A 22346-nucleotide genomic window follows, 5' to 3' on the forward strand; every position below is an offset into this window, starting at 1 on the left:
TCTTTTAACAGAAATCACAAAAATAACCATTTTAATTTAGGCACATTTTTACACATAAAAGATTTACAGCATTTTATTCACGATTATCTGTTTAACCTGTGTCTGTCAAGTCAATCATCAAAGACTGTGAGCAATATTACAATAACCCCATTCAAATAAAGCACAACTGTGGGTCAGTATTTACACCAAAGATGGACCAAGAATAAACCAGGTCTAAACCATCACTAGACCAGATGTAAACCAGGATTGAACCAGGACTGACCCAGGTCTAAACCAGGTCTAAACCAGCACTAGACCAGATGTAAACCAGGACTGAACCAAGTCTAAACCAGGTCTAAAATAAGTCTAAACTAAAAGAGGACAACATAATTAATACAAGGTCTTGTTGGCAGTAAAATGTTATGGGACACAAACCTTAAAGCTCCTACATTTTGCTAAATTTTAACTTGATAAATGTGATAATGTGATGAAATGTTCCTCAGTGGGGCTTTAACCCTGTGAAAATGTGATGAAATGTTCCGCAGTGGGGCTTTAACCCTGTGAAAATGTGATGAAATGTTCCGCAGTGGGGCTTTAACCCTGTTTTAATGTGATGAAATGTTCCGCAGTGGGGCTTTAACCCTGTTTGAATGTGTTGAAATGTTCTGCAGTGGGGCTTTAACCCTGTTTTAATGTGATAAAATGTTCCGCAGTGGGGCTTTAACCCTGTTCTAATGTGATTAAATGTTACACAGAGGGGCTTTAATCCTCTGGGGTTTTAGAGTCTGTTTGATCAAGAATGTACAAACCAGAGAAAAGGGATGCAGAAGGTCAGTTGTCCTGGTGTAGAGGGCTCTGAGCTGCACAGGAGGGTACAGAGGATGATCATATGCTGTAGAAGAGAATAAATTGTCCTGACTCAGGCCACTCTGAGCTGCTGAAGAAGCCACAACAGAAGAGTCAGATGGGGCAGAGGATAATCAGAGAATGCAGAAAATCAGTTGTCTTGATGCGCAGGATGATCAGAGGATGGTCATATGATGCAGAGGAGGAGTAAATGTCCTTATGCAGAGAGCGCTAGGATGATCATATGATACAGAGGAGGGTTAGATGTCCTGCAGAGTGCTCTGAGCTGCTGTAGAAGGGTCAGATGCAGCAGAGGATGATCATGTGATGCAGAAGATCAGTTGCCCTGATGTAGAGAGCTCTGAGCCGCCGCAGACGCCGCAGAAGCAGCTGCATTCTGAAAGTTCTTATTGCTGAAGACGCCTTGAGAAAACTCCTGCTGAGCCTTTTGGAAACTCGCCCCAGTGTGACGGTATGAGCCATGGACCTGCAACACAGAGCAAAGAAAAACACTTCAGAAACACCAAATACATGACGATATACAACCTGAAAACTACCACATAACTACAATGTACAACCATAAAAAACTGTTCCCAATGCAGTGGTAGGAGCCGTGAACCTGTACACTACTAGTGCACATGCCCCTTTAGGACTTTTAAAAAAAATTCTGTACTGACTATGAATTCATGAATTTTATGAACAACACTGATTGTTTAAGTGACTGTAATGCATTAATTTCTGTTTTTATCCTGTCATGTGTACTGTATCTCTCTATTTGACATCTATGCACCTTGTCTTGACCAAGGCAAAGTTCCCCTGCTGGATCAGTAAAGTTTAACTAATCTTATTATAACAAACACAACCAAAACACTTCAGAAACACTTTAGTCTGTCTATACAGTCTGCACAAATTGCTCTGTTCCACCTTGTCATGTCATATATAGGGAGTTTTCAAGTTAACAGCTACCTTTTAGTTCAGAACATTTTGGGAATTCCAAAACTGAAATAATCCAAATGATTCTAGTGAAGGTGCATCGCATTTAAAAACACATGACATCACAAGGTGGAACAGAGTGTTTTCTGTTTGAGAGAAGAACTCAGTGTTTGTGATGAGGAAACAGTATTATAATGTCTCAACCTCCTGTTGCTTTTTGTAATTGTTTTATTGAATCCTTTACCAGTTGGTTTTATGGTTCATCAGTCAACGCCTAAACAACATTGTAAAAACCTGCTCAAAGGTAAAAGCCCAACCTCAACTCTTTATGGAGTAGGAACAACTGTATCTGATCATCTGATTATGTGATCTGAGTTGCCAATCTGTAAAAGAGAGATTCTCCCTGGGAGGCACTACCTTGCCCCCAGCAGGAAAACAAACAGATATGCAATTTCCTGTATTCCCTTTGCCACTGGGCGTCTAAAAACAGACATGTGTGTAGTGATGGTCTCATTGTTCACTCACATCACTGTTTTTTGCAGATTGCGTACCGTTTAAATTATTTGAAAGCTCCAGAAATCAGATTGTAATCATATTTTGGCACATATGAACATCGCTAGTGTCCATAGTTTCACTTCATTGTCAACTACAATTCTGTTTCATAGAAGTGTGTGAGTGAAAGGTACAAACATGTCTCCTCGTCCTGCTGTTGCTACAGTGATGCTACAGTGTGAATTTATTAAAAATGTGGGACCCATTTATTCAAGGTTAACCACTGGTCAGCATCATTTAAACTGAACACATTTCAGAAGTATCTATTTTCGTTGGTTTGGTCTTTAGCAGCGATGCATCGATACAGCTTTTTCAGTTCCAATATAGATATCAAAACACTGACTTGACAAAATATCTTCCGAAACCCACTGTAGCGACGGAAAATGGCCTTAACTAAAAAGAATTTATTACACAACCGATCCAATTGTGTTATGTATCTGTTATTTATCCTTCACATCACAAATGAAGAGCTTGAATAAATGAATGAATAAAAGTTCAAACATTATGAAAGGTTCAAAATCAGTCAGTAAATGGTATTCTTACATGCAATTAATAACCCAAACACAATACTGGCTTCATATCTGGTGATCACTACAAGCTCACGCAACTCATAAGTCATTTTTAAATTGTATTCAGACAAAGACAAGTTATTTAACTATGAATATAATGATGGAAATCAGTATTTGATCCCTTGCTGATTTTGTAGGTTTGCCCAGTGACAAGGAAATTAACAGTCTATCATTTTAATGGTAGGTATATTTTACAATTGAGAGACAGAATATCAAAAAGAAAATCCAGAAAATCACATTATAGACAATATATTAATTGATTTGCATTTCATTGAAAGAAATAAGTATTTGATCCCCTACCAACCATTAAGAGTTCTGGCTCCCACAGACTAGTTATATACTCCTAATCAACTCATCACCTGAATTAGACTCCTGTTTCAACGAGTCACCTGTATAAAAGATACCTGTCCATAGAATCAGTCAATCAATCAGACTCCAAATTAGAGCCCGACCGATATGGATTTTGTTGTGGCCAATATGATACCGATATAATGGGAGTTGGAGCTGCCGATAGCTGATATAATTGCCAATATATTTAGTGATGTAAAAATTCACTGTAAATCTTGAATTATAAAAAAAACAACTTAGGTTTGGCTCTGGTGGATTTTAACCTGGGTTTATTTAGGCAACATTTATTGTTATTCTGCCTCTTTACATGATATGTCATAGGACTAAAGCAGGTCTAAAGCAGGACTAAAGCAGGACTAAACCAGAACTGAACCAGGACTGAAAAAGGACTAAACCAGGACTAAACCAGATCTAAACCATGTGTAAAACAGGACTAAACTAGAATTTAACCAGGACTGAGTGTCAGGACTCGGTCTCTATCTCTCTCACTCTCTCGATCCCTAGATTAGTCCTGGTTTATTTATTTTATGCTGAATATATTTATGCACGTTTTTTTACCCCATGCACACGCATATTTTTGAAAGTTTTGATTTTAGCCGCTGCCGCTGTCAAACTACCAAGAGTCTGCACGCGGCGTGAAGAGAAAAAAAAAGTGAGAGAAAGAGAAAACACGACTTCCAATCCCAATAATAAAGGATCAGTCTCCCATAGTTCGCTTCAAAGAGCCGGCTCTAAGAGCCGCTTCGTTCGCGACCGACCCATCACTGCTAGCGAGTAAATAAACAATCGCTATTAGCCTTTAGCCGTAAATGCTGCGCGCCGCGGTAATTAATTATATGCGCAAATTTCATCATTCACACGTGTATTCACAGCTCATTTACATATCAATGCAGGTCCAGTGGCAAATATACGGCCAATGTAGTCACTTTACAATAGTCCAATAGAAGAGAAAACAGTCTGTTTATGTGTGGGAGCTACAGCAGCTAATCGCTACCAAAACTAGCTTCAAAGTCGATGTATTTCCAACACTCACCGCTCACACAGGCTCCTCCTCACATCACAAGTCTGCACTAATAAATGTTCTTTTAATCCAGTCTCAAACCGATTGTCCGTAAAAAGAATAGAATCTCAATGTTGCACCGCTGCGGGTGTAAACAAATGACTCCACAGATAAATACTGATGCGGAGCCACATATTAGGACATTTATCTGTCTGTAAATTGGATTAAATGAACATAATGTAGAGAGTCTAAGCTTTATAACGAGGCATAACATGCCCACGTGAAATATCGGTCCCTATCAGCAAGCATATCGGCCGATATGCTTTCAGTTGCTCATATCGGCAGATAATATCGGCCAACCGATATATCGGTCAGGCTCTACTCCAAACTCTCCAACATGGGAGAGACCAAAGAGCTGTCAAAGGACGTCAGGGACAAGGCTGGAATGGGCTACAAAACCATAAACAAGAAGCTGGTGTTAAGGAGACGACTGTTGGTGCAGCTGTTCCAAAAGTTAAGAAATACACTTCGGTCTGGGGATCCACACAAGATCTCACCTCATGGAGTTTCAATGATCATGAGAACAGTAAGAAATCAGCCTAGAACTATACAGGAGGAGCAAGTCATTAATCTCAAGGCAGCTGGGACCACAGTCACTAAGAAAACCGCTAGTAACGCTTTACGCTGCAGTGGATTAAAATCTTGCAAGATCCCCCTGCTTAAGAAGGCACATGTGCAGACCCACTTGAAGTCTTTTTTGGCTAGAAGTTTCAAAGACTTATTTCACTCAATGAAATGCAAATTAGTTTATATATTTTCTTTTATTTTCTGGATTTTCTTTTTGATATTCTATCTCTCAATGTTAAAATAAACATACCATTAAAATTATAGCTTGTTAATTTCTTTGTCAGTGGGCAAACCTACAAAATCAGCAAGGGATCAATTACTTATTTCCTCCACTGTAACTGCACGTGCTTTTGAAAAAATTGACAACTGACAATAAAATTGACCAAATTGGCAATCTTGAAGATAGAGCTAAAACAATCATAACAATGGTTTCAGATCAGTAGGACAAACAGATTTAAAACTGTTACATTAAAAAGGGGCAAATCGGGTAAAGACAAGAATCACGGTCAGAGTTCAGCGGTTAAATGTGGTGAGGTTAGAAGTCAGAGGTTGTGCAGTTAGGATCAGAGGTGATGAGGTTAGGGTCAAAGGTCACAAGGTCATGAGGTCAGGGTGAGTGGTTAGAGGTCATGTGTGAGGAAGGACTCACCATTTTGAGCAGGATGACGGACAGAACGGCGCACAGCGTGAACAAAACAGCCACCATCACCATGATCCCGCCCACCACTTTGTTGCTTGTAATCACTGAGAATGTTATGAGCCAGCCACTGGAACAGACCAATCCGAGAGCAGGATTAGACACAGAACAGACCAGTCAGAACAGACCAATCAGAGAGCAGGGCTGGGTGGTTATACAGGGTGACAGGTGTTGGACAGGTGTTATAGGTGTCTGCATATACTGGTGTATGAATGTGTGAGTGGTTCCTTGCCTCTAAAAATGAAGCCATTACCATTTACCATAGAGACATGTAGGACAGGTGTCAGACTCACCTGTTACCCCAGCCCTGGATGCCCACAGCCTGGATGATGAAGATGACAACTTGAGCGAAGAAAACAAAAAAGAAGAAGAAGAAGCTGAAGGAACTGTCTGTCCTGAAACAGAAGAATAAGAGTTAAATGACCCCTGACCTCTGACCCCACTGAACCTAACTCTGACCTCTAACCATGTACCTAACCCCAGTAACCCTGACCCACAAACACACAAATTGTCCATTTCCCAATTTGAGTCATTTGTTGAATTTGCATCAGTCATGCAGTAGTATCAGTAGATGTAGTAGTAGTAATAGTCACAGTAGTAATACCAGTAGTATCACTAGTAGGGATGTCCTGATCACATTTTTTTGCCCCAGACTGTGAGTCAGAGTCATTTGATTTTGAGTATCTGCCGATACCGAGTCCTGATCCGATACTTCTATAAAACATTATAAAATTAACTAAGAGCAAAGAATAAGACCCAGGATGTATGGGGGATCAGATTGTATCAATTTCAATGTGTAATATTTGAGCTGAACTTAGTGTGACAAATCAAATTTCCAAAATTCTAATTTTATTAACTTTTCTAACCATGCACCATCATTGTTGAAAATTATTCCTTTTCACAGTATGGTCTTGGAATGTGTAACTTAGTAAACTTAATGAACTGGACAAAACAGGAACCAGACCAGGATCAGATCAGACCTGAGACTACAGTCCCTGACAAAAGTCTTGTCGCTTATCCATTTTGTAGAAACAAAAGCTTATAACCTGACTTTAAATTAATTGATTGGTTTTAGAAATGTCTCATATGAAAGCTAAAACCCTCCCAAATTATGCTCAATATACTAAAATAAATTTGCTTCACTGAAGAAAGATTGATCATTTAATGAACACAGAAAGGTCAGATTTTGGCAAGACAAATGTTTTGTCGCCTACAGAAATTGAACAAATAATTTACTTCAAATACAAAAATATGTTGCATAACGTCAGTGAATTAAGTAGTGGTGCTGTGAGATCCATATTTAATATCTTGTATGACTTCCATGAGTTTCAAGGACTGCATCCATGCGGTTCCACAATGATTCATACAATTTGTAGATGAAGTCATCAGGAATAGCAAAGAAAGCGTCTTACATGCCTCCCAGAGTTCATCAAGATTCTTTGGTTTTGCCTTCCATGCTTCCTCTTTCATTCTACCCCAGACATGCTCAATGATGTTCATGTCTGGTGACTGGGCTGGCCAGTCCTGGAGCACCTTGATCTTCTTCGCCTTGAGAAACTTTGATGTAGAGATAGAAGTATGTGATGGAGCACCATCCTGCTGCAAAATTTGACCCCTTTTATGGTTGGGAATGTAAGAGGAGCTAATACTTCTTGATATTAGGGCGGCAGTAGCTCAGTTGATAGAGCATTCGCCCACTGATCTGAAGGTTGGAGGTTCGAATCCAGCTCTCAACATAAACATCTCAGGTTGAGCGGTCAGATCCACTGACCCACAGGTTGGCTGGTGTGATTCTAGCTCCCACAGATGAATGCTGTCGTTGTGTCCTTGGGCAAGACACTTAACCCACCTTGCCCACAGTGTCTGCGTACACTGGTGTATGAATGGGTGAGTGGTTCCTTGTTGTAAAGCGCTTTGAGTGCCTTGAAGGTGGAAAAGCGCTATAGAAAAATGTGACCATTTACCATATTTTAGGCTATTGATATTGCCTTCCACCCTGCAAATGTCTCGCACACCCCCATACTGGATGTAACTCCAGACCATGACTTTTCCACCACCAAACTTAACTGTTTTCTGGGTGAATCTTGGATCCATGCAGGCTCCAGTAGGTCTCCTGCAATATTTGCGGCGGCTGTGATGTAATTCAACCGAGGATTCATCTGAGAAATCCACCTTCTGCCACTTTTCCAGTGTCCATTCTTTTAGCAGGCTGTGGGCCTTGGCAAATGCCACATGGTTTTTAATTGACTTTTGTTTAGTGCTGGTTTCTGTGCACTGATTCGACCATGGAGGCCATTTCGAGACAGAATTCTACAAACTGTTCTGGTTGACACAGGGACTTGAGGTGACCAGGCCTGGTGGAGTCTGCTGCAGTGGAAAAGGAGCTGGCCTTGGATTTTCGAATCAACAAACGGTCCTCCCGAGCAGTTGTCTTGCGGGGTCTGCCGGACCTGGGCTTGTCAAAAACATCTTCAGTCATTTCAGATTTTTTTCTTATTCTTTGTACTTGACGCTGAGACACATTGAAGGTGTCAGCCACCTCAGCAGTGGATCTGGTCTTCAGCCTCTTGATAATTAACGCTTTGGTCTCAGGGTGGATCTTAGGCATGTTGTCAGAGGTCAAGTTGCAGTTGATGTGAAGGTCTGGTGTGCTTGGGTTCTTTTTATACACACCCACTAATTGACTGATCAGTAACTGATCACAGGTGAGGCTGTAATCTAGGATTGGGTGCATCATATGACAAGGCGACAAAACTTTTGTCTTGCCAAAATCTGACCTTTCTGTGTTCATTAAATGATCAATCTTTCTTCAGTGAAGCAAATTTATTTTAGTATATTGAGCATAATTTGGGAGGGTTTTAGCTTTCATATGAGACATTTCTAAAACCAGTCGATTAATTTAAAGTCAGTTTATAAGCTTTTGTTTCTACAAAATGGATAAGCGACAAAACTTTTGTCAGGGACTGTAGACTGCACAATCTAGACTTTGTATATTTGGTATTATATGGAAGCCTGTGCATTACATTTAAAACATTTAGGCTCCTAAGATATCCAAATAATACAAAATCTTACCAAATAAAAACGAGATGACAGAAGCCCCACAGCCTCTCTACCCCAGCCACCCCCGACTCCCCCGCACCACCACCACACCCACAAACCCATCACAGAGCACGCACCACAACATCGGTCCCACCGCTCAATAAACACTCCATGCCGCTGTTCCCACCCTCTCTACCAAAAGCGCCAGCTCCAGCTGCACAACATGCAACAAACAGTGCAGTGCGACAATGCCATCAGCTGCGCGGGTGTGAACACGGGCCACAGAACCCCAGATAACAGCTCCCAAGCATAGCACGGCTCAAAAGTCCCAGCGCGAGTGCACCTCTAGTACAGCAGACACTGGGACAGACAGTTGCACTAACTGGACATCCCTGAGCAAATCGCGTAAAAAAAAACAAAAAAAACTTGTGTGCTGTGTGTCCTGTGTGTTCTATGTGTTATATATACATATATTATTTATCCGATACCTGATCGAAACATAATGTCCGAGTCCGCATTGAGTCCGCAGTCACGTGATCAGCGCCAATTTCCAATCACGTGATCAGCAGTCAGTAGTAGTAGTAGTATCAGTATAGTATCAGTATTCATACCTAAAGGCCTTGTACACAGGCCGGTACCAGCAGAGGAAGGAGCACGGTGTAAACAGCAGGAGCCAAACCAGAGCCAAACCAAAGTCCTGACCATAAGAGGATATTGTGATGAAGAGCGCTAGAAACGCCAACACGTTCAGGAAGAGCGTCAAAGAGTTCACTGTAAATAAAAATAAAAAATATGAAAAAATATGACATATGACAAAAAACATCACATATGTTCAGCTGAAATTAACCAAAACATGAGCAAAAACACAAACACATGCCCAGAGTCAGAGAGAAGAAACACCACATAAATGTAATTTCCTCAAACAGAAGCAGACTCAGACTCAGAAGCAGACACAGCAGCATAACCATGAAGCTTGGGTTTATGTTCGGGTTGGAAGAGTCACTACAACTCAGACCTACTCCTGTTTCACAAACTTTTTACTCATCGCTGTTTATCACAGGAAGGAACATAGATAAACAACTGTTTATGTGCTTAAATTTGCAGGTCCCAGTTATCAGTTCCCTAGAAAGTGGCCTGTGTTTTGGAGAGTTTTGGGATGCTCTGTAGGTAGTATATGGTTCATTATGTGTTGTTGGGGTTGTTGTGAGTAGGGATGTCCAAACCAGATGTCCTGAAATTCAAACCTTCACCCTGAATCCTGTTTAAGTATTCCTGATTCCTATAGGATCACTATTAGTGATTGGGCAAGCAATTAATTTGTATCACTCTTGACACCGGTGTCCTCCAGGGCTGTGTCCTGTGCCGCCTGCTGTATAGTCTGCTAACATACAACTGCTTGACCTCCCACCAGACCTGTCACATAAAACAACTAAATAACATTACACTAAATAACAACCTCTTCCTGAATTGTTTAAAAACAACAGAGTTGATAGTGGAGTTTAGGAAGAGCAGCTGTCCACAGCCCCCTGGGTCTGCACATCAATGACAGCCGAACCTGGTCCAGTAATGCAACCAGCATTGCAAAGAAAGTTCACCAACGTGCCTGGTTTGTCTAGTCACTCACACATGCACAGGTAGTACATCATCTTGCACACTCTCTGGTGCTCCGGGGGAATCTCTTCTGAAAAGTCTTGGTAGAAACAGGGTCTGATGGGGCAGAAGCCTGGGAGAGGAGGCCAGTTGTTCTCCTTAACTCCTGAAAACAAAACAATTTGAGACTTTGAAAAAAGCTTTTATGGTCAACGGGACAACACAAGTCATTGAAAGACAATACTAAATGTAGGTTAGGCCTGTCACAATAACGTATTTTTAAGCATGATATATAGTTACAGAGAAATATCCCAGTAAACCTAATTTTAAATATACTGTATCATTAAAAGGCTGTACACATGATAAATATTGAGGCATAATATATATTGTTCCAGCTTTCATATAATGAACAACAAATTAACAAATTATTAATTATTGTGACAAACTATAAGTGATCTGCAGACCTGCTCCTAATACAAACTGAAGAGTGCAACTTACTGTATTGTATTAGGAGTACAAACTGAATTGGCCAATCAAAGAAAAGCAAAGCATAAAAACATAACAGCTTAAGCCCACTACACTACAGGATTTTTCAGTCTTCTATAGATCGATTATTAAACGTGCAACAAACAGAGCAGACAACAGACACAAAAAGAATCATAATAGATTGTAAATCTCTGAGGGCAAAAACAGCTGCAAAGAGACCACCTGCTACAAGGTAAAAGCTGTGACCTAATCTAGAGTAAATTGCTCACTTTTAGACTCTTAGGTATCTAAAAGATCAGAGCATTACACTTGTAGTTTAGATGCAAAACTGTAAAAACTGTGTTATTTTTATTTTTAAAATGTGGTGCAGTAGTTCAGATAAATGCTTTCAGTGCACAGAAATCTGGCGATAAATTACACAGGAAGTAGTAGAGTCATGCTTCCTATAGCAGCAGCTTCACCCAGATCCTTGCTATGAGGATTTATAAGCAAAACCACAAGAGGATCTACTCAAGATCTGAAATCTAGCACTTCTTTTACCTAAGATAAGTAAGAGTTTGGTACTTCTGTCAATTCTACACAAATCTGCTGTTTCTCAGTCCTCTGTGTTTTTTTCTTCCTTTTTTCCATGTAGACCACCATGTTTGTTTTGAGATTTTAGGCCAATAGCCATTGCACTAAAAAGTGCCAATATCGGCCCAATATATCAGGCAACTGACAAGGATCTGGTCCTTGTTCAGACCTGGTTCAGATCTGGTCCTGGTCCAGACCTGGCTTAAACCTGGTTCAGACCTGGTCTTGGTTTAGTCCTGGTTCAGACCTGGTTAAGATAAGATTTAGATCTGGTTCAGTCCTGGTTCAGACCTGGCTGGGTTCTGTTCCTGTTGTTGATCTCTTCTTCTCTTCTCTCTAGCTCTGCAGCCTTCCTCTCGAGTTCCTCTTGTCGCCTGAGAAGATCTGCCTGAGCCGCTGCTGCCACCTCCTGAACACACAGTTAGACCTGGTTTAGTCTTGGTTTAGACTCTCGATTAGTCCTTGTTTATGTTTTACCCTTGGGGCTGGCTCTGTGGAGGGCTGTAGAACTGCAGGAGATGTGGATCCTGTGGTTTCCTGCAAAAACAATGAAAGTTAGTTTGTAAAACACATTTATGCACAAAGTGATTCGAAGTGTATATTTATGATTCTGAGACTGTCAGTGCTATCCTAATTCTGGTCTAATCCTGGTCTAATCCTGGTTCAGTCCTGGTTCAGTCCTGGTTCAGTCCTGGTTCAGTCCTGGTTCAGTCCTGGTCTAGTGTTGGTTGGGTCCTAGTTTAGGGCTGAGAGAGAAACAGGACTCACATTTGGGTAGAACTGTTCGACTGACGTCACAGTGGAGTTCATCACCTGCGTCACTGAAGGATCCTGAAAAACAACAACTGTCATCCTCTGCATCACTGCTCCTCCTTTGCACCTCCTCTGCAGCACTGCTCCTTTTCTGTTCCTCTGCACCATCTGCTCAGGCCCAGGTGCATGATGGGAGTTGCAGTCATGGTTCACAGCTGCACAGTTCCCATGCTCAGGACTCTATGGCCCTTTTCCAAACAACCTCCCCCTCCTCCTTTCCTTTTTCCTTTGCACTAATCCTCATTTTGAGCACACCTGCAAAGGAGCCGGCACTTTAAGTGTGGTTCCAAACGGTCAAATTGTGTAATATGTCCTTAGTGTCACCACGATTCTATGTTGAGTTAATGTATTGTAGCTTATGCTTTATGTTTTGCATATGTTTACATACTTTAACATTAAGAACTGCCACAGCAAGTGCATTTTTCCACCTGATCAAGTGTATTGCTATTTTATCAAAAACTTTTAAGATCATTAAGATCATTTTAACATCAGTAGTGGACTGTGTTATGGGCGTGTTTTTCTATTATGAACAAGGGGAGTGCGTCCAAAAGCCGAAGCTCTAAGTGTCTAATAAAAGAACCTTCACTCAGCTGTGAAGGAGCTAGGAAACATGGGGAGGAAAAAGGAGGAGGAATTGGATTCAGAGAGGGCTTCTCTCTCTTTCATCCATTTCCATCTTTCCCCTCCCTCTATCTCTATCCTCCCTCTTTCTCTCCCATCCTTCTCTCCACTCCTTCTCTTTCTCTCTCTCCTCTGTCTGTCTCTCCTCCCTCTCCTTGATTTCTCTGTCTCTCTTTTGTGTAATTTGTTTGGGTCACGCCCTTTTTATATTCAGCAGAACCCGGATGTGGTGAGCCTTATAATCAAATAAAAGTACCCAGGTGTGGTTTTGTCTTTCACTTGCCCCCTCTCTCCTTCCTCCCCCATCTGTGAGACAAACACCTGGCTGTACCTGACACTGAACACATTTACTTTATAATCCTCCACAAACAGCTGTGAACAGAGAGTGAATATTTCCACAGTAGTCAGGAAGGATTAAGATAAACTTGATGTAATGCACAGACACTTTTATTTTATTTTTATTTTACTGTGTTGTCTATCAGTCAGGACCCCACACATCGCTCCTTTGTCCCTCCCCTGTACCCCCTCTGTTCCTGAGTTACGGTATAAACTAAAAACAAAAGGAAAGAAAAGATACGTACATTAAATGAAAAGTAGATTTAATATATTTGTGTGGGAAGTATTTAAAGTAGCATTTTATAGTCCTTAATACGGCTGGGTATCATTAAGAAGTTGCTGATACGATATATGCCTTGATATATAGACCACAATACGATATATACCGCGATACAGTGCATGTTTGTTTGTGCAGTTCAGTAAAAAAATAAAGTCTTTTATACAATCAAGCCCATTAAGGAAAATTAACAAAGTGCATTTAGTTTAATGCAAGTTACTAACTAGAAGAATACATAAAACCTTAGTATGGGTTATTGCTGATTCATTCACATCCTATATGAGCTCAACATTTACATGTACAAAGGCTCACAAAAGAACTACTAAATCATGGCTGAGATACTAAATTGAAAAAGATCAATTGTATGTGAATATGTCAAATGTATTGCATAAACAAGTTTCCTTCCTCTAAACAAGCAACCCAATTGAAGTGCTGTAATAAAATAATTTGGTAAGTATACATGTATACATATATCGACTCAGCAGCCCATGATATCAATACTGTATCACTAAACGATACGACTTTAACGATACGCTATATGAATATTTCGATATTTTTGCACAGCCCTAGTCCTTGTTCTTTTTTTTTTTTTTTCCACATTTCTGATTGTTTCTATGTACATGTTTAGATAAACAAAACAAACATTTTTAAATAAAATATTTTGGTAGTAGTTTTTGAGAATTTAGCTTTGTGTATATGAAATTTTCCAGTTAGTTAGAGAGGGCGCGCTGTGTCTGTGTCACATGTGACGTTCCGTTCCCTATTTTCCGTCTCATTTCCGCTCTGTTTGGGCCTATTTACATTTTCAAAGCCGCAGTTTCTGTCGCAGACCGTTATTCGTCCGGTGATTCTCGGTTTAAACTATTTAAACCGGTTTTCGGAGTGAAACGTCCCTCTAAACTCCCTCACTTCAGCTTCCTTTACCAGTGACCCCGCCCCTCAGCCCAATCCTGCACTTTGATTCGTTGTTGTCCTGTCACTCACTCTGAACTGTCCAATCACAGCGTAGATCTCGCTCCGAGCCCCGCCCTCTAGCCACAGATTGCGCTGGACTACTCTAAACTCTGCGAAAGTCCCTGAAAAGTCCAGGAAAACTCACCTCAAACGGATTCTCTGCTGCACTGGCGCTAAATGGGTTCGTGTCGAAGCTGGACATAGCGGCGGGGTGCGTCGAGAAACGGTTTACTAAAGGAAAACACGGAAAAAAACGGAGGAAAGGCGGAGGCAAAGTTTTCCTGATTCTGTTCCGCGATTCTGCCTGGAACTGCGCATGCGTCAGTGTGGCTGCAGCGATGGCGGAAGTGCCCGGTGAGTGTCCCCGCTCGGTTTTGTTTTACCGGGTCTCACAGAGGTTTATCGTGTTTATCCTCCGGTATACGTTGTCACTGGCTCCAGTGCTGTGAAGCAGACCGCTCTCCGATTCTGCCCGGTCCGGTGGTCCCGGGGGCCCAGGAGGTCCCTTGTCACTGGGCTCAGGGTCAGTCAGTCAGGCTTTACCCGGAGCTTTCCACCTGCTGTGTTATAATCTAATATCATAACTATGTAATGTCTTCCATAGATTTGGTTAAGACTATGGTGGCATACATTTTTTCATCTAATTCAGTTTGTAAAGTATAAATGTATTATAACCACAGGCTGTATATAACCAGGACTAAACCAGATCTTAACCAGAACTTGGTTCATTCTCCGTGTCGTGGAGGTAAAAATAGCTCGTGTGTGGTTCATAGACTGTATAAAGTATTTACGGTATAAAGTCTATGGTCTGAGAGTATTTACTGTATAAAATAGGCTTCCTGCTGAATTGGCCCTAATGATAACCACCAAATCGTAATGATCCGCTGTTTTGGCCACCGGTCCGTGGCCCTCCACTTGTCACATATGTTTCAATATGCATCCGTCTGTGAAATAAGTTTGGACAGCCCTAGATAAGGTCTATGGTCTGTATTGTGTATTTACTGTATACAGTCTATGGTGTAGATAAAGTCTAAGGTCTGTATAAAGACTATGTTCTGGTGATTGGGTTTGTGTTACCGTCGAGACCTCAAGCGCTGTGAGGAAACTCTCTCAAATATTAGTTTAACTCAGAGGAATTTCACTTTTGTCACATTTACACGAACTACACCTGTCCGTCTGCACCTGTCCATCTGAACTACACCTGTCCATCTGCACCTGTCCATCTGAACTGCACCTGTTCATCTGAGCTGTCGTGTCGTAGCTATAAAAGAGGACACTGTAGCAGGTTTGTCATTGTCCAATTTGGCCCTTTTTAATGTGTTGAACTGTCCTCTCCTTTTAAATACCTTCATATCAAAGTTTGACTCTTTCACAGAGTTAATTCTTAGAAACAGAAACAAAAATTATGGCATTTGAGCAGAATCCTCAAAGTTCTGTTTTACTGAAGTCAGACTTTACTCACCTCTGCTGTTTTCTAACCTTTAGTAACAATTCAAATACAGAATTTTCACAGATACATAGCAAATATTTATCAGTAAAGCACTTTCTATTCCAAAAGTGAAATAGATTGGACAAACCAAATTTAATCAAAGTATGGTTGTTGTAGCAACTTCAGGTTCAAAATATCTGGGTACTCTGAAAAACGGGACAAATCAAACAGTGACAGTGCTCATTGTTTTCATTCACCTGATGAACCTGAAATGACGTCACAGCCCTGAATGTGTGTTGCAGTTGTCCCTCTGGCCTGTAGGACTATGGCTGTAGCATTGTGGGTTGATCTGTTGTATTTGTGTTGCAGTTCTTCCTCTAGCCTGCAGGCCGCAGCACTACTCATGGGGAAAGTTGGGTTTAAACAGTGAAGTTGCTCAGCTTCTCCTCCACAGCGCCCCCCAGAGTGTTATTGACGCAAACACTCCTTATGCAGAGGTACTGGACGACAACTAAACCAAGACTGAACCAGACTGAACCAGGACTGAACCAGGACTGAACCAGGACTGAACCAGGACAAGACCTGGACTAAACTGAATTAATCAAATGAATTGGTACAGGAGCAGGATTTGACCAGGACTTGATTTTTTGACCTGTTTTATGGTTAGTATCTCTGTAATCACTGAAACCATCCAATGGAACAAAAACAGGAATAAAGCTGAACATGAGCTCATACAGCGGAGCCCTTTGGCTAATCTCAACATTTACATGGGTTTATTGTAAATGTCTAATGTCAATACAGTTAGAATTACCACTTACCTGGGTTAGGGTTATAGTCAGTATTGACACTTTATTAGGCGCTGCTCTGTCTGAAGCTCTGTTACACAAATTAGACTTTAATCTGAGCTGTTTTAACACAGTCAGACCAGAAGGAACCGATTTAGCTGGAACTACAACAGGGGAGCTTATTTGTGTTGTTAAATAACTCTCTCAAATAACCCTACAGTCACAAGCTAGCTAACATTAGCCAACTGTTTTTCAGTTAGTCACTCTCACCTTTTTGTTAAATATCATACACCTAAACAGAAAGCAAGAATTGATCACAGGCTCCTGAAAATGTGTATTTTGTATTTTGTATTTTTTGTTTTGTTTTGTTTTGATTAGTTTAAGTGCCTTTGCTTTTAGGATCAATTCACTTTGATTGCAGCTGTGAAAAGCCCTCACATTAGTCTCTCTCTTTCAGCTGTGGATGGGCGCTCACCCCAAAGCCGACTCTGGAATCCTCTTGGACCAGATCTCAGACAAAACTTTGGGAGCCTGGATACAGAAGAACCCCCAGAGTCTTGGCACCAAAGTCCAAGAGAGGTTCAAAGGAAAACTCCCGTTCTTATTTAAAGTTCTGTCAGTGAGGACCGCCCTGTCCATCCAGGCCCACCCAGACCGGGTACGGACCAGGACTAGACCAGGACTGGACCAGAAGTGAACCAGGACTAAACCAGGACATGTAGAGCATGTTAATACAGACATTTTAAGACCAAAATGAGGAGCCTGACAGCAGCAGTTACAGAGATAGGTGCCACAGAAATTGAACTGCAGCCAGTGGAGCCAAATTGCACACATGTGCACTTCCTGCTTGGAACACACCAGCTAGGGGCAGCAGAGCTTTGGTACCTGTCTGTGCATATGACAGCAGCATCTTTGACAGCTGGACACTTGCTTTGTCAACTTGATGCCCAGTGATTATGTAATCAGCTTCTCCTTATATTAAACAAAATAAGACCACATCTTATGATAAATACAACCATTGTGATTATTCCCACCGACAGTTGTGATTTAGTGAATGATATTCACTTAATATTTCTGTAAAATATTAAGTAAAGCCACCTATATCCATCCATCATACACTTAATACAAACTTCCTCAGACTGGCCCTTTCTCTTCTTTCTGAGTACAGATTGCCTCTGAAAGCTTCTCATGTGGTGCAGTTTTGTAGTCAGAACAATCCCACATCAATTTGTCTTTTTATCGATCCCAAACTTAAAGAGGGGGTATTATGCAAGATCTTTTTTGAGCTTGCCACTGTGTTATAACAATCTGTTCATGCATGTTTGAGTATTTTTGACTGAAACCTCCTTACAGTTTGCAGTACGACCCTACATAAAGCTCTGCCCACAAGTCTGCATCACCCATGCTCCCATGCTAAATATACAAAGCTGTACACATCAACTTGACAAACCTGAAGGCATGAGCAGTGGTTTCATCAGGGAGATGTCTGCAGATTGTGTTATGATGTCACTTTGAAGGGGTGTGACTTAGCGCAGAGAGCAAAGGGAGGGGGGGACTTAGAGCATTAAAAATTAAACTTAAATTTATAAAATAGGTTAATATGTCTTTTAGGGCAAATATAGTTTTGAAATATGTTATGTGTTGGCAGTTAATAATATATCCCAGAGAAATAAAATATCCCCTCTTTTAAGTGAAATGTCACATACGTAACGTTTAGACTCCATTTTGTACGTATGCTTTATAAATGAGGCTACTGGTCTCTCTCAGGAGTTGGCGGTGCGACTCCACACTCAGTTCCCAGAGCATTATCCTGACGCGAACCACAAACCGGAGATGGCCATCGCCCTCACGCCCTTCACTGGACTTTGTGGCTTCAGACCAGTCTCAGAGATCCTGGACTTCTTCTCAGGTAAGATCCTGAACCTGGACTGAACTTGGACTGAACCTCAACTGAACCTGGACTGAATCAGTTTTCTCTCATCTCTTAGGGGTACCGGAGCTCTTGGCATTGGTGGGTCCAGACTCCGTCCAGGGTCTTAAGTCCTCACTGGGGGACTTGGACCAAACCCGTGCTGCTCTAAAGACCTGCTTCAGCCGAATGATGAGGAGCGACTCAGACCTGGTCAAGACCCAGCTCCAAGCTCTAGTCCACAGGCTCTCAGAGGAGGGTAAGGACTGAAGCAGGACTCAAGCAGGACTGAACAAAGACTGAACCAAGATTACACCAGGATTAGACCAGAACCAGACCAGGAGTAAACGACCTTCATCTCTCTCTCTGTTTTTGTCTCTGTCTGTCTCACTCTCTGTTTGTCTGTCTTCTCTCTCTCCTCAGGTAAAGACTGCTCAGCTATGGCTGAATGCCTTCCCCAGCCCTTAACCCCTCATGCCCTGCACACTTTAGTGGATTCTAGAGGTTCTCATTCAGAGAGATTCAAACACGCAGATCACTACGGCCAGGTCACATGACTCTGACTCTGGGTGAAAAGAAAGTCTAAAGACTAAATTCTGACAAAAGTGATTTCTGTCATGAAAGATGTTCAGAGTGGACTGGCAGCTTCTTAGTATTTATGGACTAACAATAAACATAGAGATGTGGAAATGATTGCTCTTTTAACAGTTCAAGTTAAGCTAAGAAGCTAACCCTAGCACCTTTACTTCAAGGTTTATTTAGAGTGTTTTATTCATAATCAAGGATCAACAGTGCAATAAAGCAGCACTTCTGTCTGTTTTCATTCAGTCTTGTCTTCGGTTAAAGACCTCCTAATGCATTGTGGCCTGTACTGACCCCTAGTGATAAGTGCTGGACACTACTTTTCAAGGTGCATTTTCCCCTCTCTCTTCTTTCTCACCTGTCTCTCTGCTCTTTCGCTCCTCTGTCTCCTCAGGTAAACCCTCCCCTGTGGACAGTCTTCTGTTAACCCTTTACACTCAGTTCCCCGGGGATATCGGCTGTTTCTGTGTCTACTTCCTGAACCTGATCGAACTTCAGCCAGGAGAAGCCATGTTCCTTAGAGCCAATGAGATCCACGCCTACCTGTACGGAGGTACTAAATCAGGACTAAACCAGGGCAAACAAGGACTAAATTAGAACTAAATCAGGACTGAGACAACGAGGTCCATGCCTACCTGTACGGAGGAGAGAACTAAACCAGGACTCTGGTCTCTTTCAGATTGCATAGAGTGCATGTCATGCAGTGATAACACGGTCCGGGCTGGTCTAACCCCAAAGTTTCTGGACGTGGACACTCTTTGTGAGATGTTGGACTACAGCCCCAGCCCCGCCCATTCCAAACTCTTCCCCTGTCGCCGTGATGACCAGGACCCTCACGTGACCCTGTATGATCCGCCCATCGACGACTTCAGTGTCATCCGCATTCAGGTAACTCCCACAATGCAGCTGTGGTACCTCCCACAACACACTTGTGATGCACCTCCACAACATGCTAACGACGCACTTGTCTTACTCACAATTCACGTGTGGCACCTCTCACAATGCACTCATTTGACCCATAATACACCTGTCTGACTCACATCCACACTCCTCATGTCCTGGTTAGGAGTGATAATCAAACAGGGGCATTCAGAATGCCTGTCATGTGATTTAAGAGGTTGAAATCCCCACTGTTGGTGGTGCTGTGATCTTTCGGAGCAGAGTGAGTGGGTACAATGGGTACAGCAGGCAGCAACTTCGTGTCAGAGCAGAGGTTGTGAGTACAAGTCCAAGTCCAAGTGCAGGTGATTTGTGTGGAGTGTGGATTATCTCCCCTCGCCAGTACAAGTTTATGCTAAAGTGTAAGAGCATGGCATTTAGTATTTACAAAAGTGTTTTCCTTGTTTCTCAGCTCTTACACTGGATTTGTTAGATTTATTGCCATTAAATCTGTGTAATCCTTCATCCGGGGGATTAGCTAAACCCTCACTTTTATTTAGTTTAATATTAACACATCAATAATTGCACACACATAAAATTTTACTCATTTTATTGGCAATCATCAAATCACACTGTAGAAGAATGTCTGAAACCCTGTGCATTTAGTACTGCAGTATTACCAATAGATGTCACTGCAACCTCAGCACGGTTGGGTCAAATACTTTCATAAAGTTTCTCTTTGCCGTTCACAACAAACCAACACATGGATTGTGCTGTGCTTAGTAGCTGGCAGCTCCTGTTTGCTAGTTTTTTAAAACGCAATCTTTGCTCTGGTCTCTAGTCTCTAGTTTTGGTCTAACTCTGGTCTTAATGCAGGTTCCTGCTGAGTTGAAGTCGTACACGGTGGCGGCTCTCGACAGCGGCAGCATTCTGTTAGTCATCTCCGGCTCTGCCCGCTGCACTTCACACAGTGACATCACTCTGAAACGGGGCTCTGTGTTCTTCCTCTCTGCCAATCAGAATCTTCCTCTCGAGGTGACATCTTCCCTAGAACTGTTCAGGGCCTGCTGTCTTCTGTAGAGCCAGATACACTCCTGTGTGTGTCAGATGCCCTCTGACCCTCCTGTATTCGTGAGTGTCAGATGCTCTCCCATCCTCCTGTATTCTCGTTCTCTTGTATCCCTTTGTCAGATGTCCTAATCTCCTCCTGTAGGGAAATGTTACTTTGGATCATGTGCAATCGCGTAGAAACAGAGGTTTTCTTCTGAAATACTGTAAAATAAAGACATTAAAATACAAAATAAAGTTGTTTATAGCTTTAGTGTTTTCCAAAATAGTTTGTTAAAATTCACTCACTGCTGCAGTTTTAAAGATTCCTCCTGAAGCATAAAACCTTTCCTCCTGTGATCTTCACCAGACATCAGTTTTACCTGTCAATAAAAACGTGTCTGAAATGAAGCAGTTTGGGCTTTTTATAAACCATGACGTATATTTTGAACATAAAACGTGGATGCACCGATCCATGTTTTTTTTGTTTCTGATATTGATACTTTGACTGATATCATAAGATTCGAGTGTAGGAACTGAAAATGGAGTTTATTTCCTTAAAACACAGTTAACTTAATACATAGGAGATTGAATTGTAATTGTTATTTATCTTTCACATATTATAAGAAATGAGAGACATTCTAGGCCAAAATGAGTCCGTAAATAAGAATCATTACATCTAGAGATCCACTATTAAATATCATTACAATACTGATCCAGTTTTTCAGTAGAGGTGGATCCCTGCCAAAGAAAAGCTGGGACACTCTGCGGTCACATGCAAACGGGAAAAATCTGATTAACATTTATAGAGACATTAGATTATATTATAGCCATAGAGTTCAAATGTAAACAGCCAAATCAACCGGTTTCTGTTTGACCATGATCAGTCTGATTCTCACATCAGACTTTGTAGTATTGTAGTGCATTTAATTTAACAGCTCCAATAATCAGATTTGGTGTGCACGTGTCTGCAGGGAGTGTGTGATCTGATGCATTTTACTTTGAAGGGGTATCAATTTATATATATTTTTGCTTTCTAGCATGTTCTAACATAGTTCTCTCATCAGATACATTATGTCATCCATGCATGGTTGAGTATTTTAGCCATCTCTCCTGGGCCATATTCGAACCCTCCCTATGGTTAGCAATACATCACCCATGCTCTGACACAGTTCTCCATAAATATACAAATCTGTACACAGCAAATTGACGCGATATGCAGTAGTTTCGTCTCTATCTTTACTCCCCCTTCAGAGGGTCAAATGAAAATGATACCTTGTTTTCAGCAAGTATTGCATTTTCAAAACTATGCTGTGTTAGCAGTTAATACCCCATAGAAGTGTAACACTCTCTAAAATGGGACAATGGTCTGAAAGGCTGAGTCCAAATTGACGTCTAACTCAGACTACACCCTCCATCAGACACTTGAGCGACAGCACTATAGAATGCGTCTAAACGCCTGAGGGGGGCTGGCA

General features: G+C 41.5%; 2 protein-coding genes across 5 annotated transcripts; one reads left to right on the forward strand and one right to left on the reverse strand.

Annotated features, from left to right (window-relative positions):
• On the reverse strand, positions 1 to 14520 carry LOC110169158 (secretory carrier-associated membrane protein 2-like). The gene is made up of 9 exons (XM_055155707.1): positions 14386 to 14520; positions 12008 to 12070; positions 11717 to 11776; positions 11531 to 11648; positions 10215 to 10346; positions 9202 to 9361; positions 5845 to 5946; positions 5504 to 5621; positions 1 to 1312 (listed from the first exon to the last, which is right to left on the reverse strand). The coding sequence occupies exons 1-9, from the start codon at positions 14440 to 14442 to the stop codon at positions 1163 to 1165; spliced, it is 960 nt and encodes a 319-aa protein (XP_055011682.1). The 5' UTR covers positions 14443 to 14520; the 3' UTR covers positions 1 to 1162.
• mpi (mannose phosphate isomerase) lies at positions 14462 to 21282 on the forward strand. 4 transcript variants are annotated; one of them, XM_055155703.1, is made up of 8 exons: positions 14462 to 14594; positions 16039 to 16166; positions 16912 to 17112; positions 18222 to 18363; positions 18443 to 18622; positions 19340 to 19498; positions 19625 to 19833; positions 20701 to 21282. In XM_055155703.1, the coding sequence occupies exons 1-8, from the start codon at positions 14579 to 14581 to the stop codon at positions 20902 to 20904; spliced, it is 1239 nt and encodes a 412-aa protein (XP_055011678.1). In that variant the 5' UTR covers positions 14462 to 14578; the 3' UTR covers positions 20905 to 21282. The 4 variants fall into 4 exon arrangements, with proteins under 4 accessions (XP_055011678.1, XP_055011680.1, XP_055011681.1 ...); XM_055155706.1 differs by lacking the exon at positions 14462 to 14594 and adding an exon at positions 14621 to 14763; XM_055155704.1 differs by lacking the exon at positions 14462 to 14594 and adding an exon at positions 14772 to 15525.
• Positions 21283 to 22346: the final 1064 nt, after the last annotated feature.

The sequence above is a fragment of the Boleophthalmus pectinirostris genome, unplaced genomic scaffold (genome assembly GCF_026225935.1).
Source record: "Boleophthalmus pectinirostris isolate CB_2022bp ecotype Guang Dong unplaced genomic scaffold, ASM2622593v1 HiC_scaffold_2, whole genome shotgun sequence".
Taxonomy (NCBI): domain Eukaryota; kingdom Metazoa; phylum Chordata; class Actinopteri; order Gobiiformes; family Gobiidae; genus Boleophthalmus; species Boleophthalmus pectinirostris.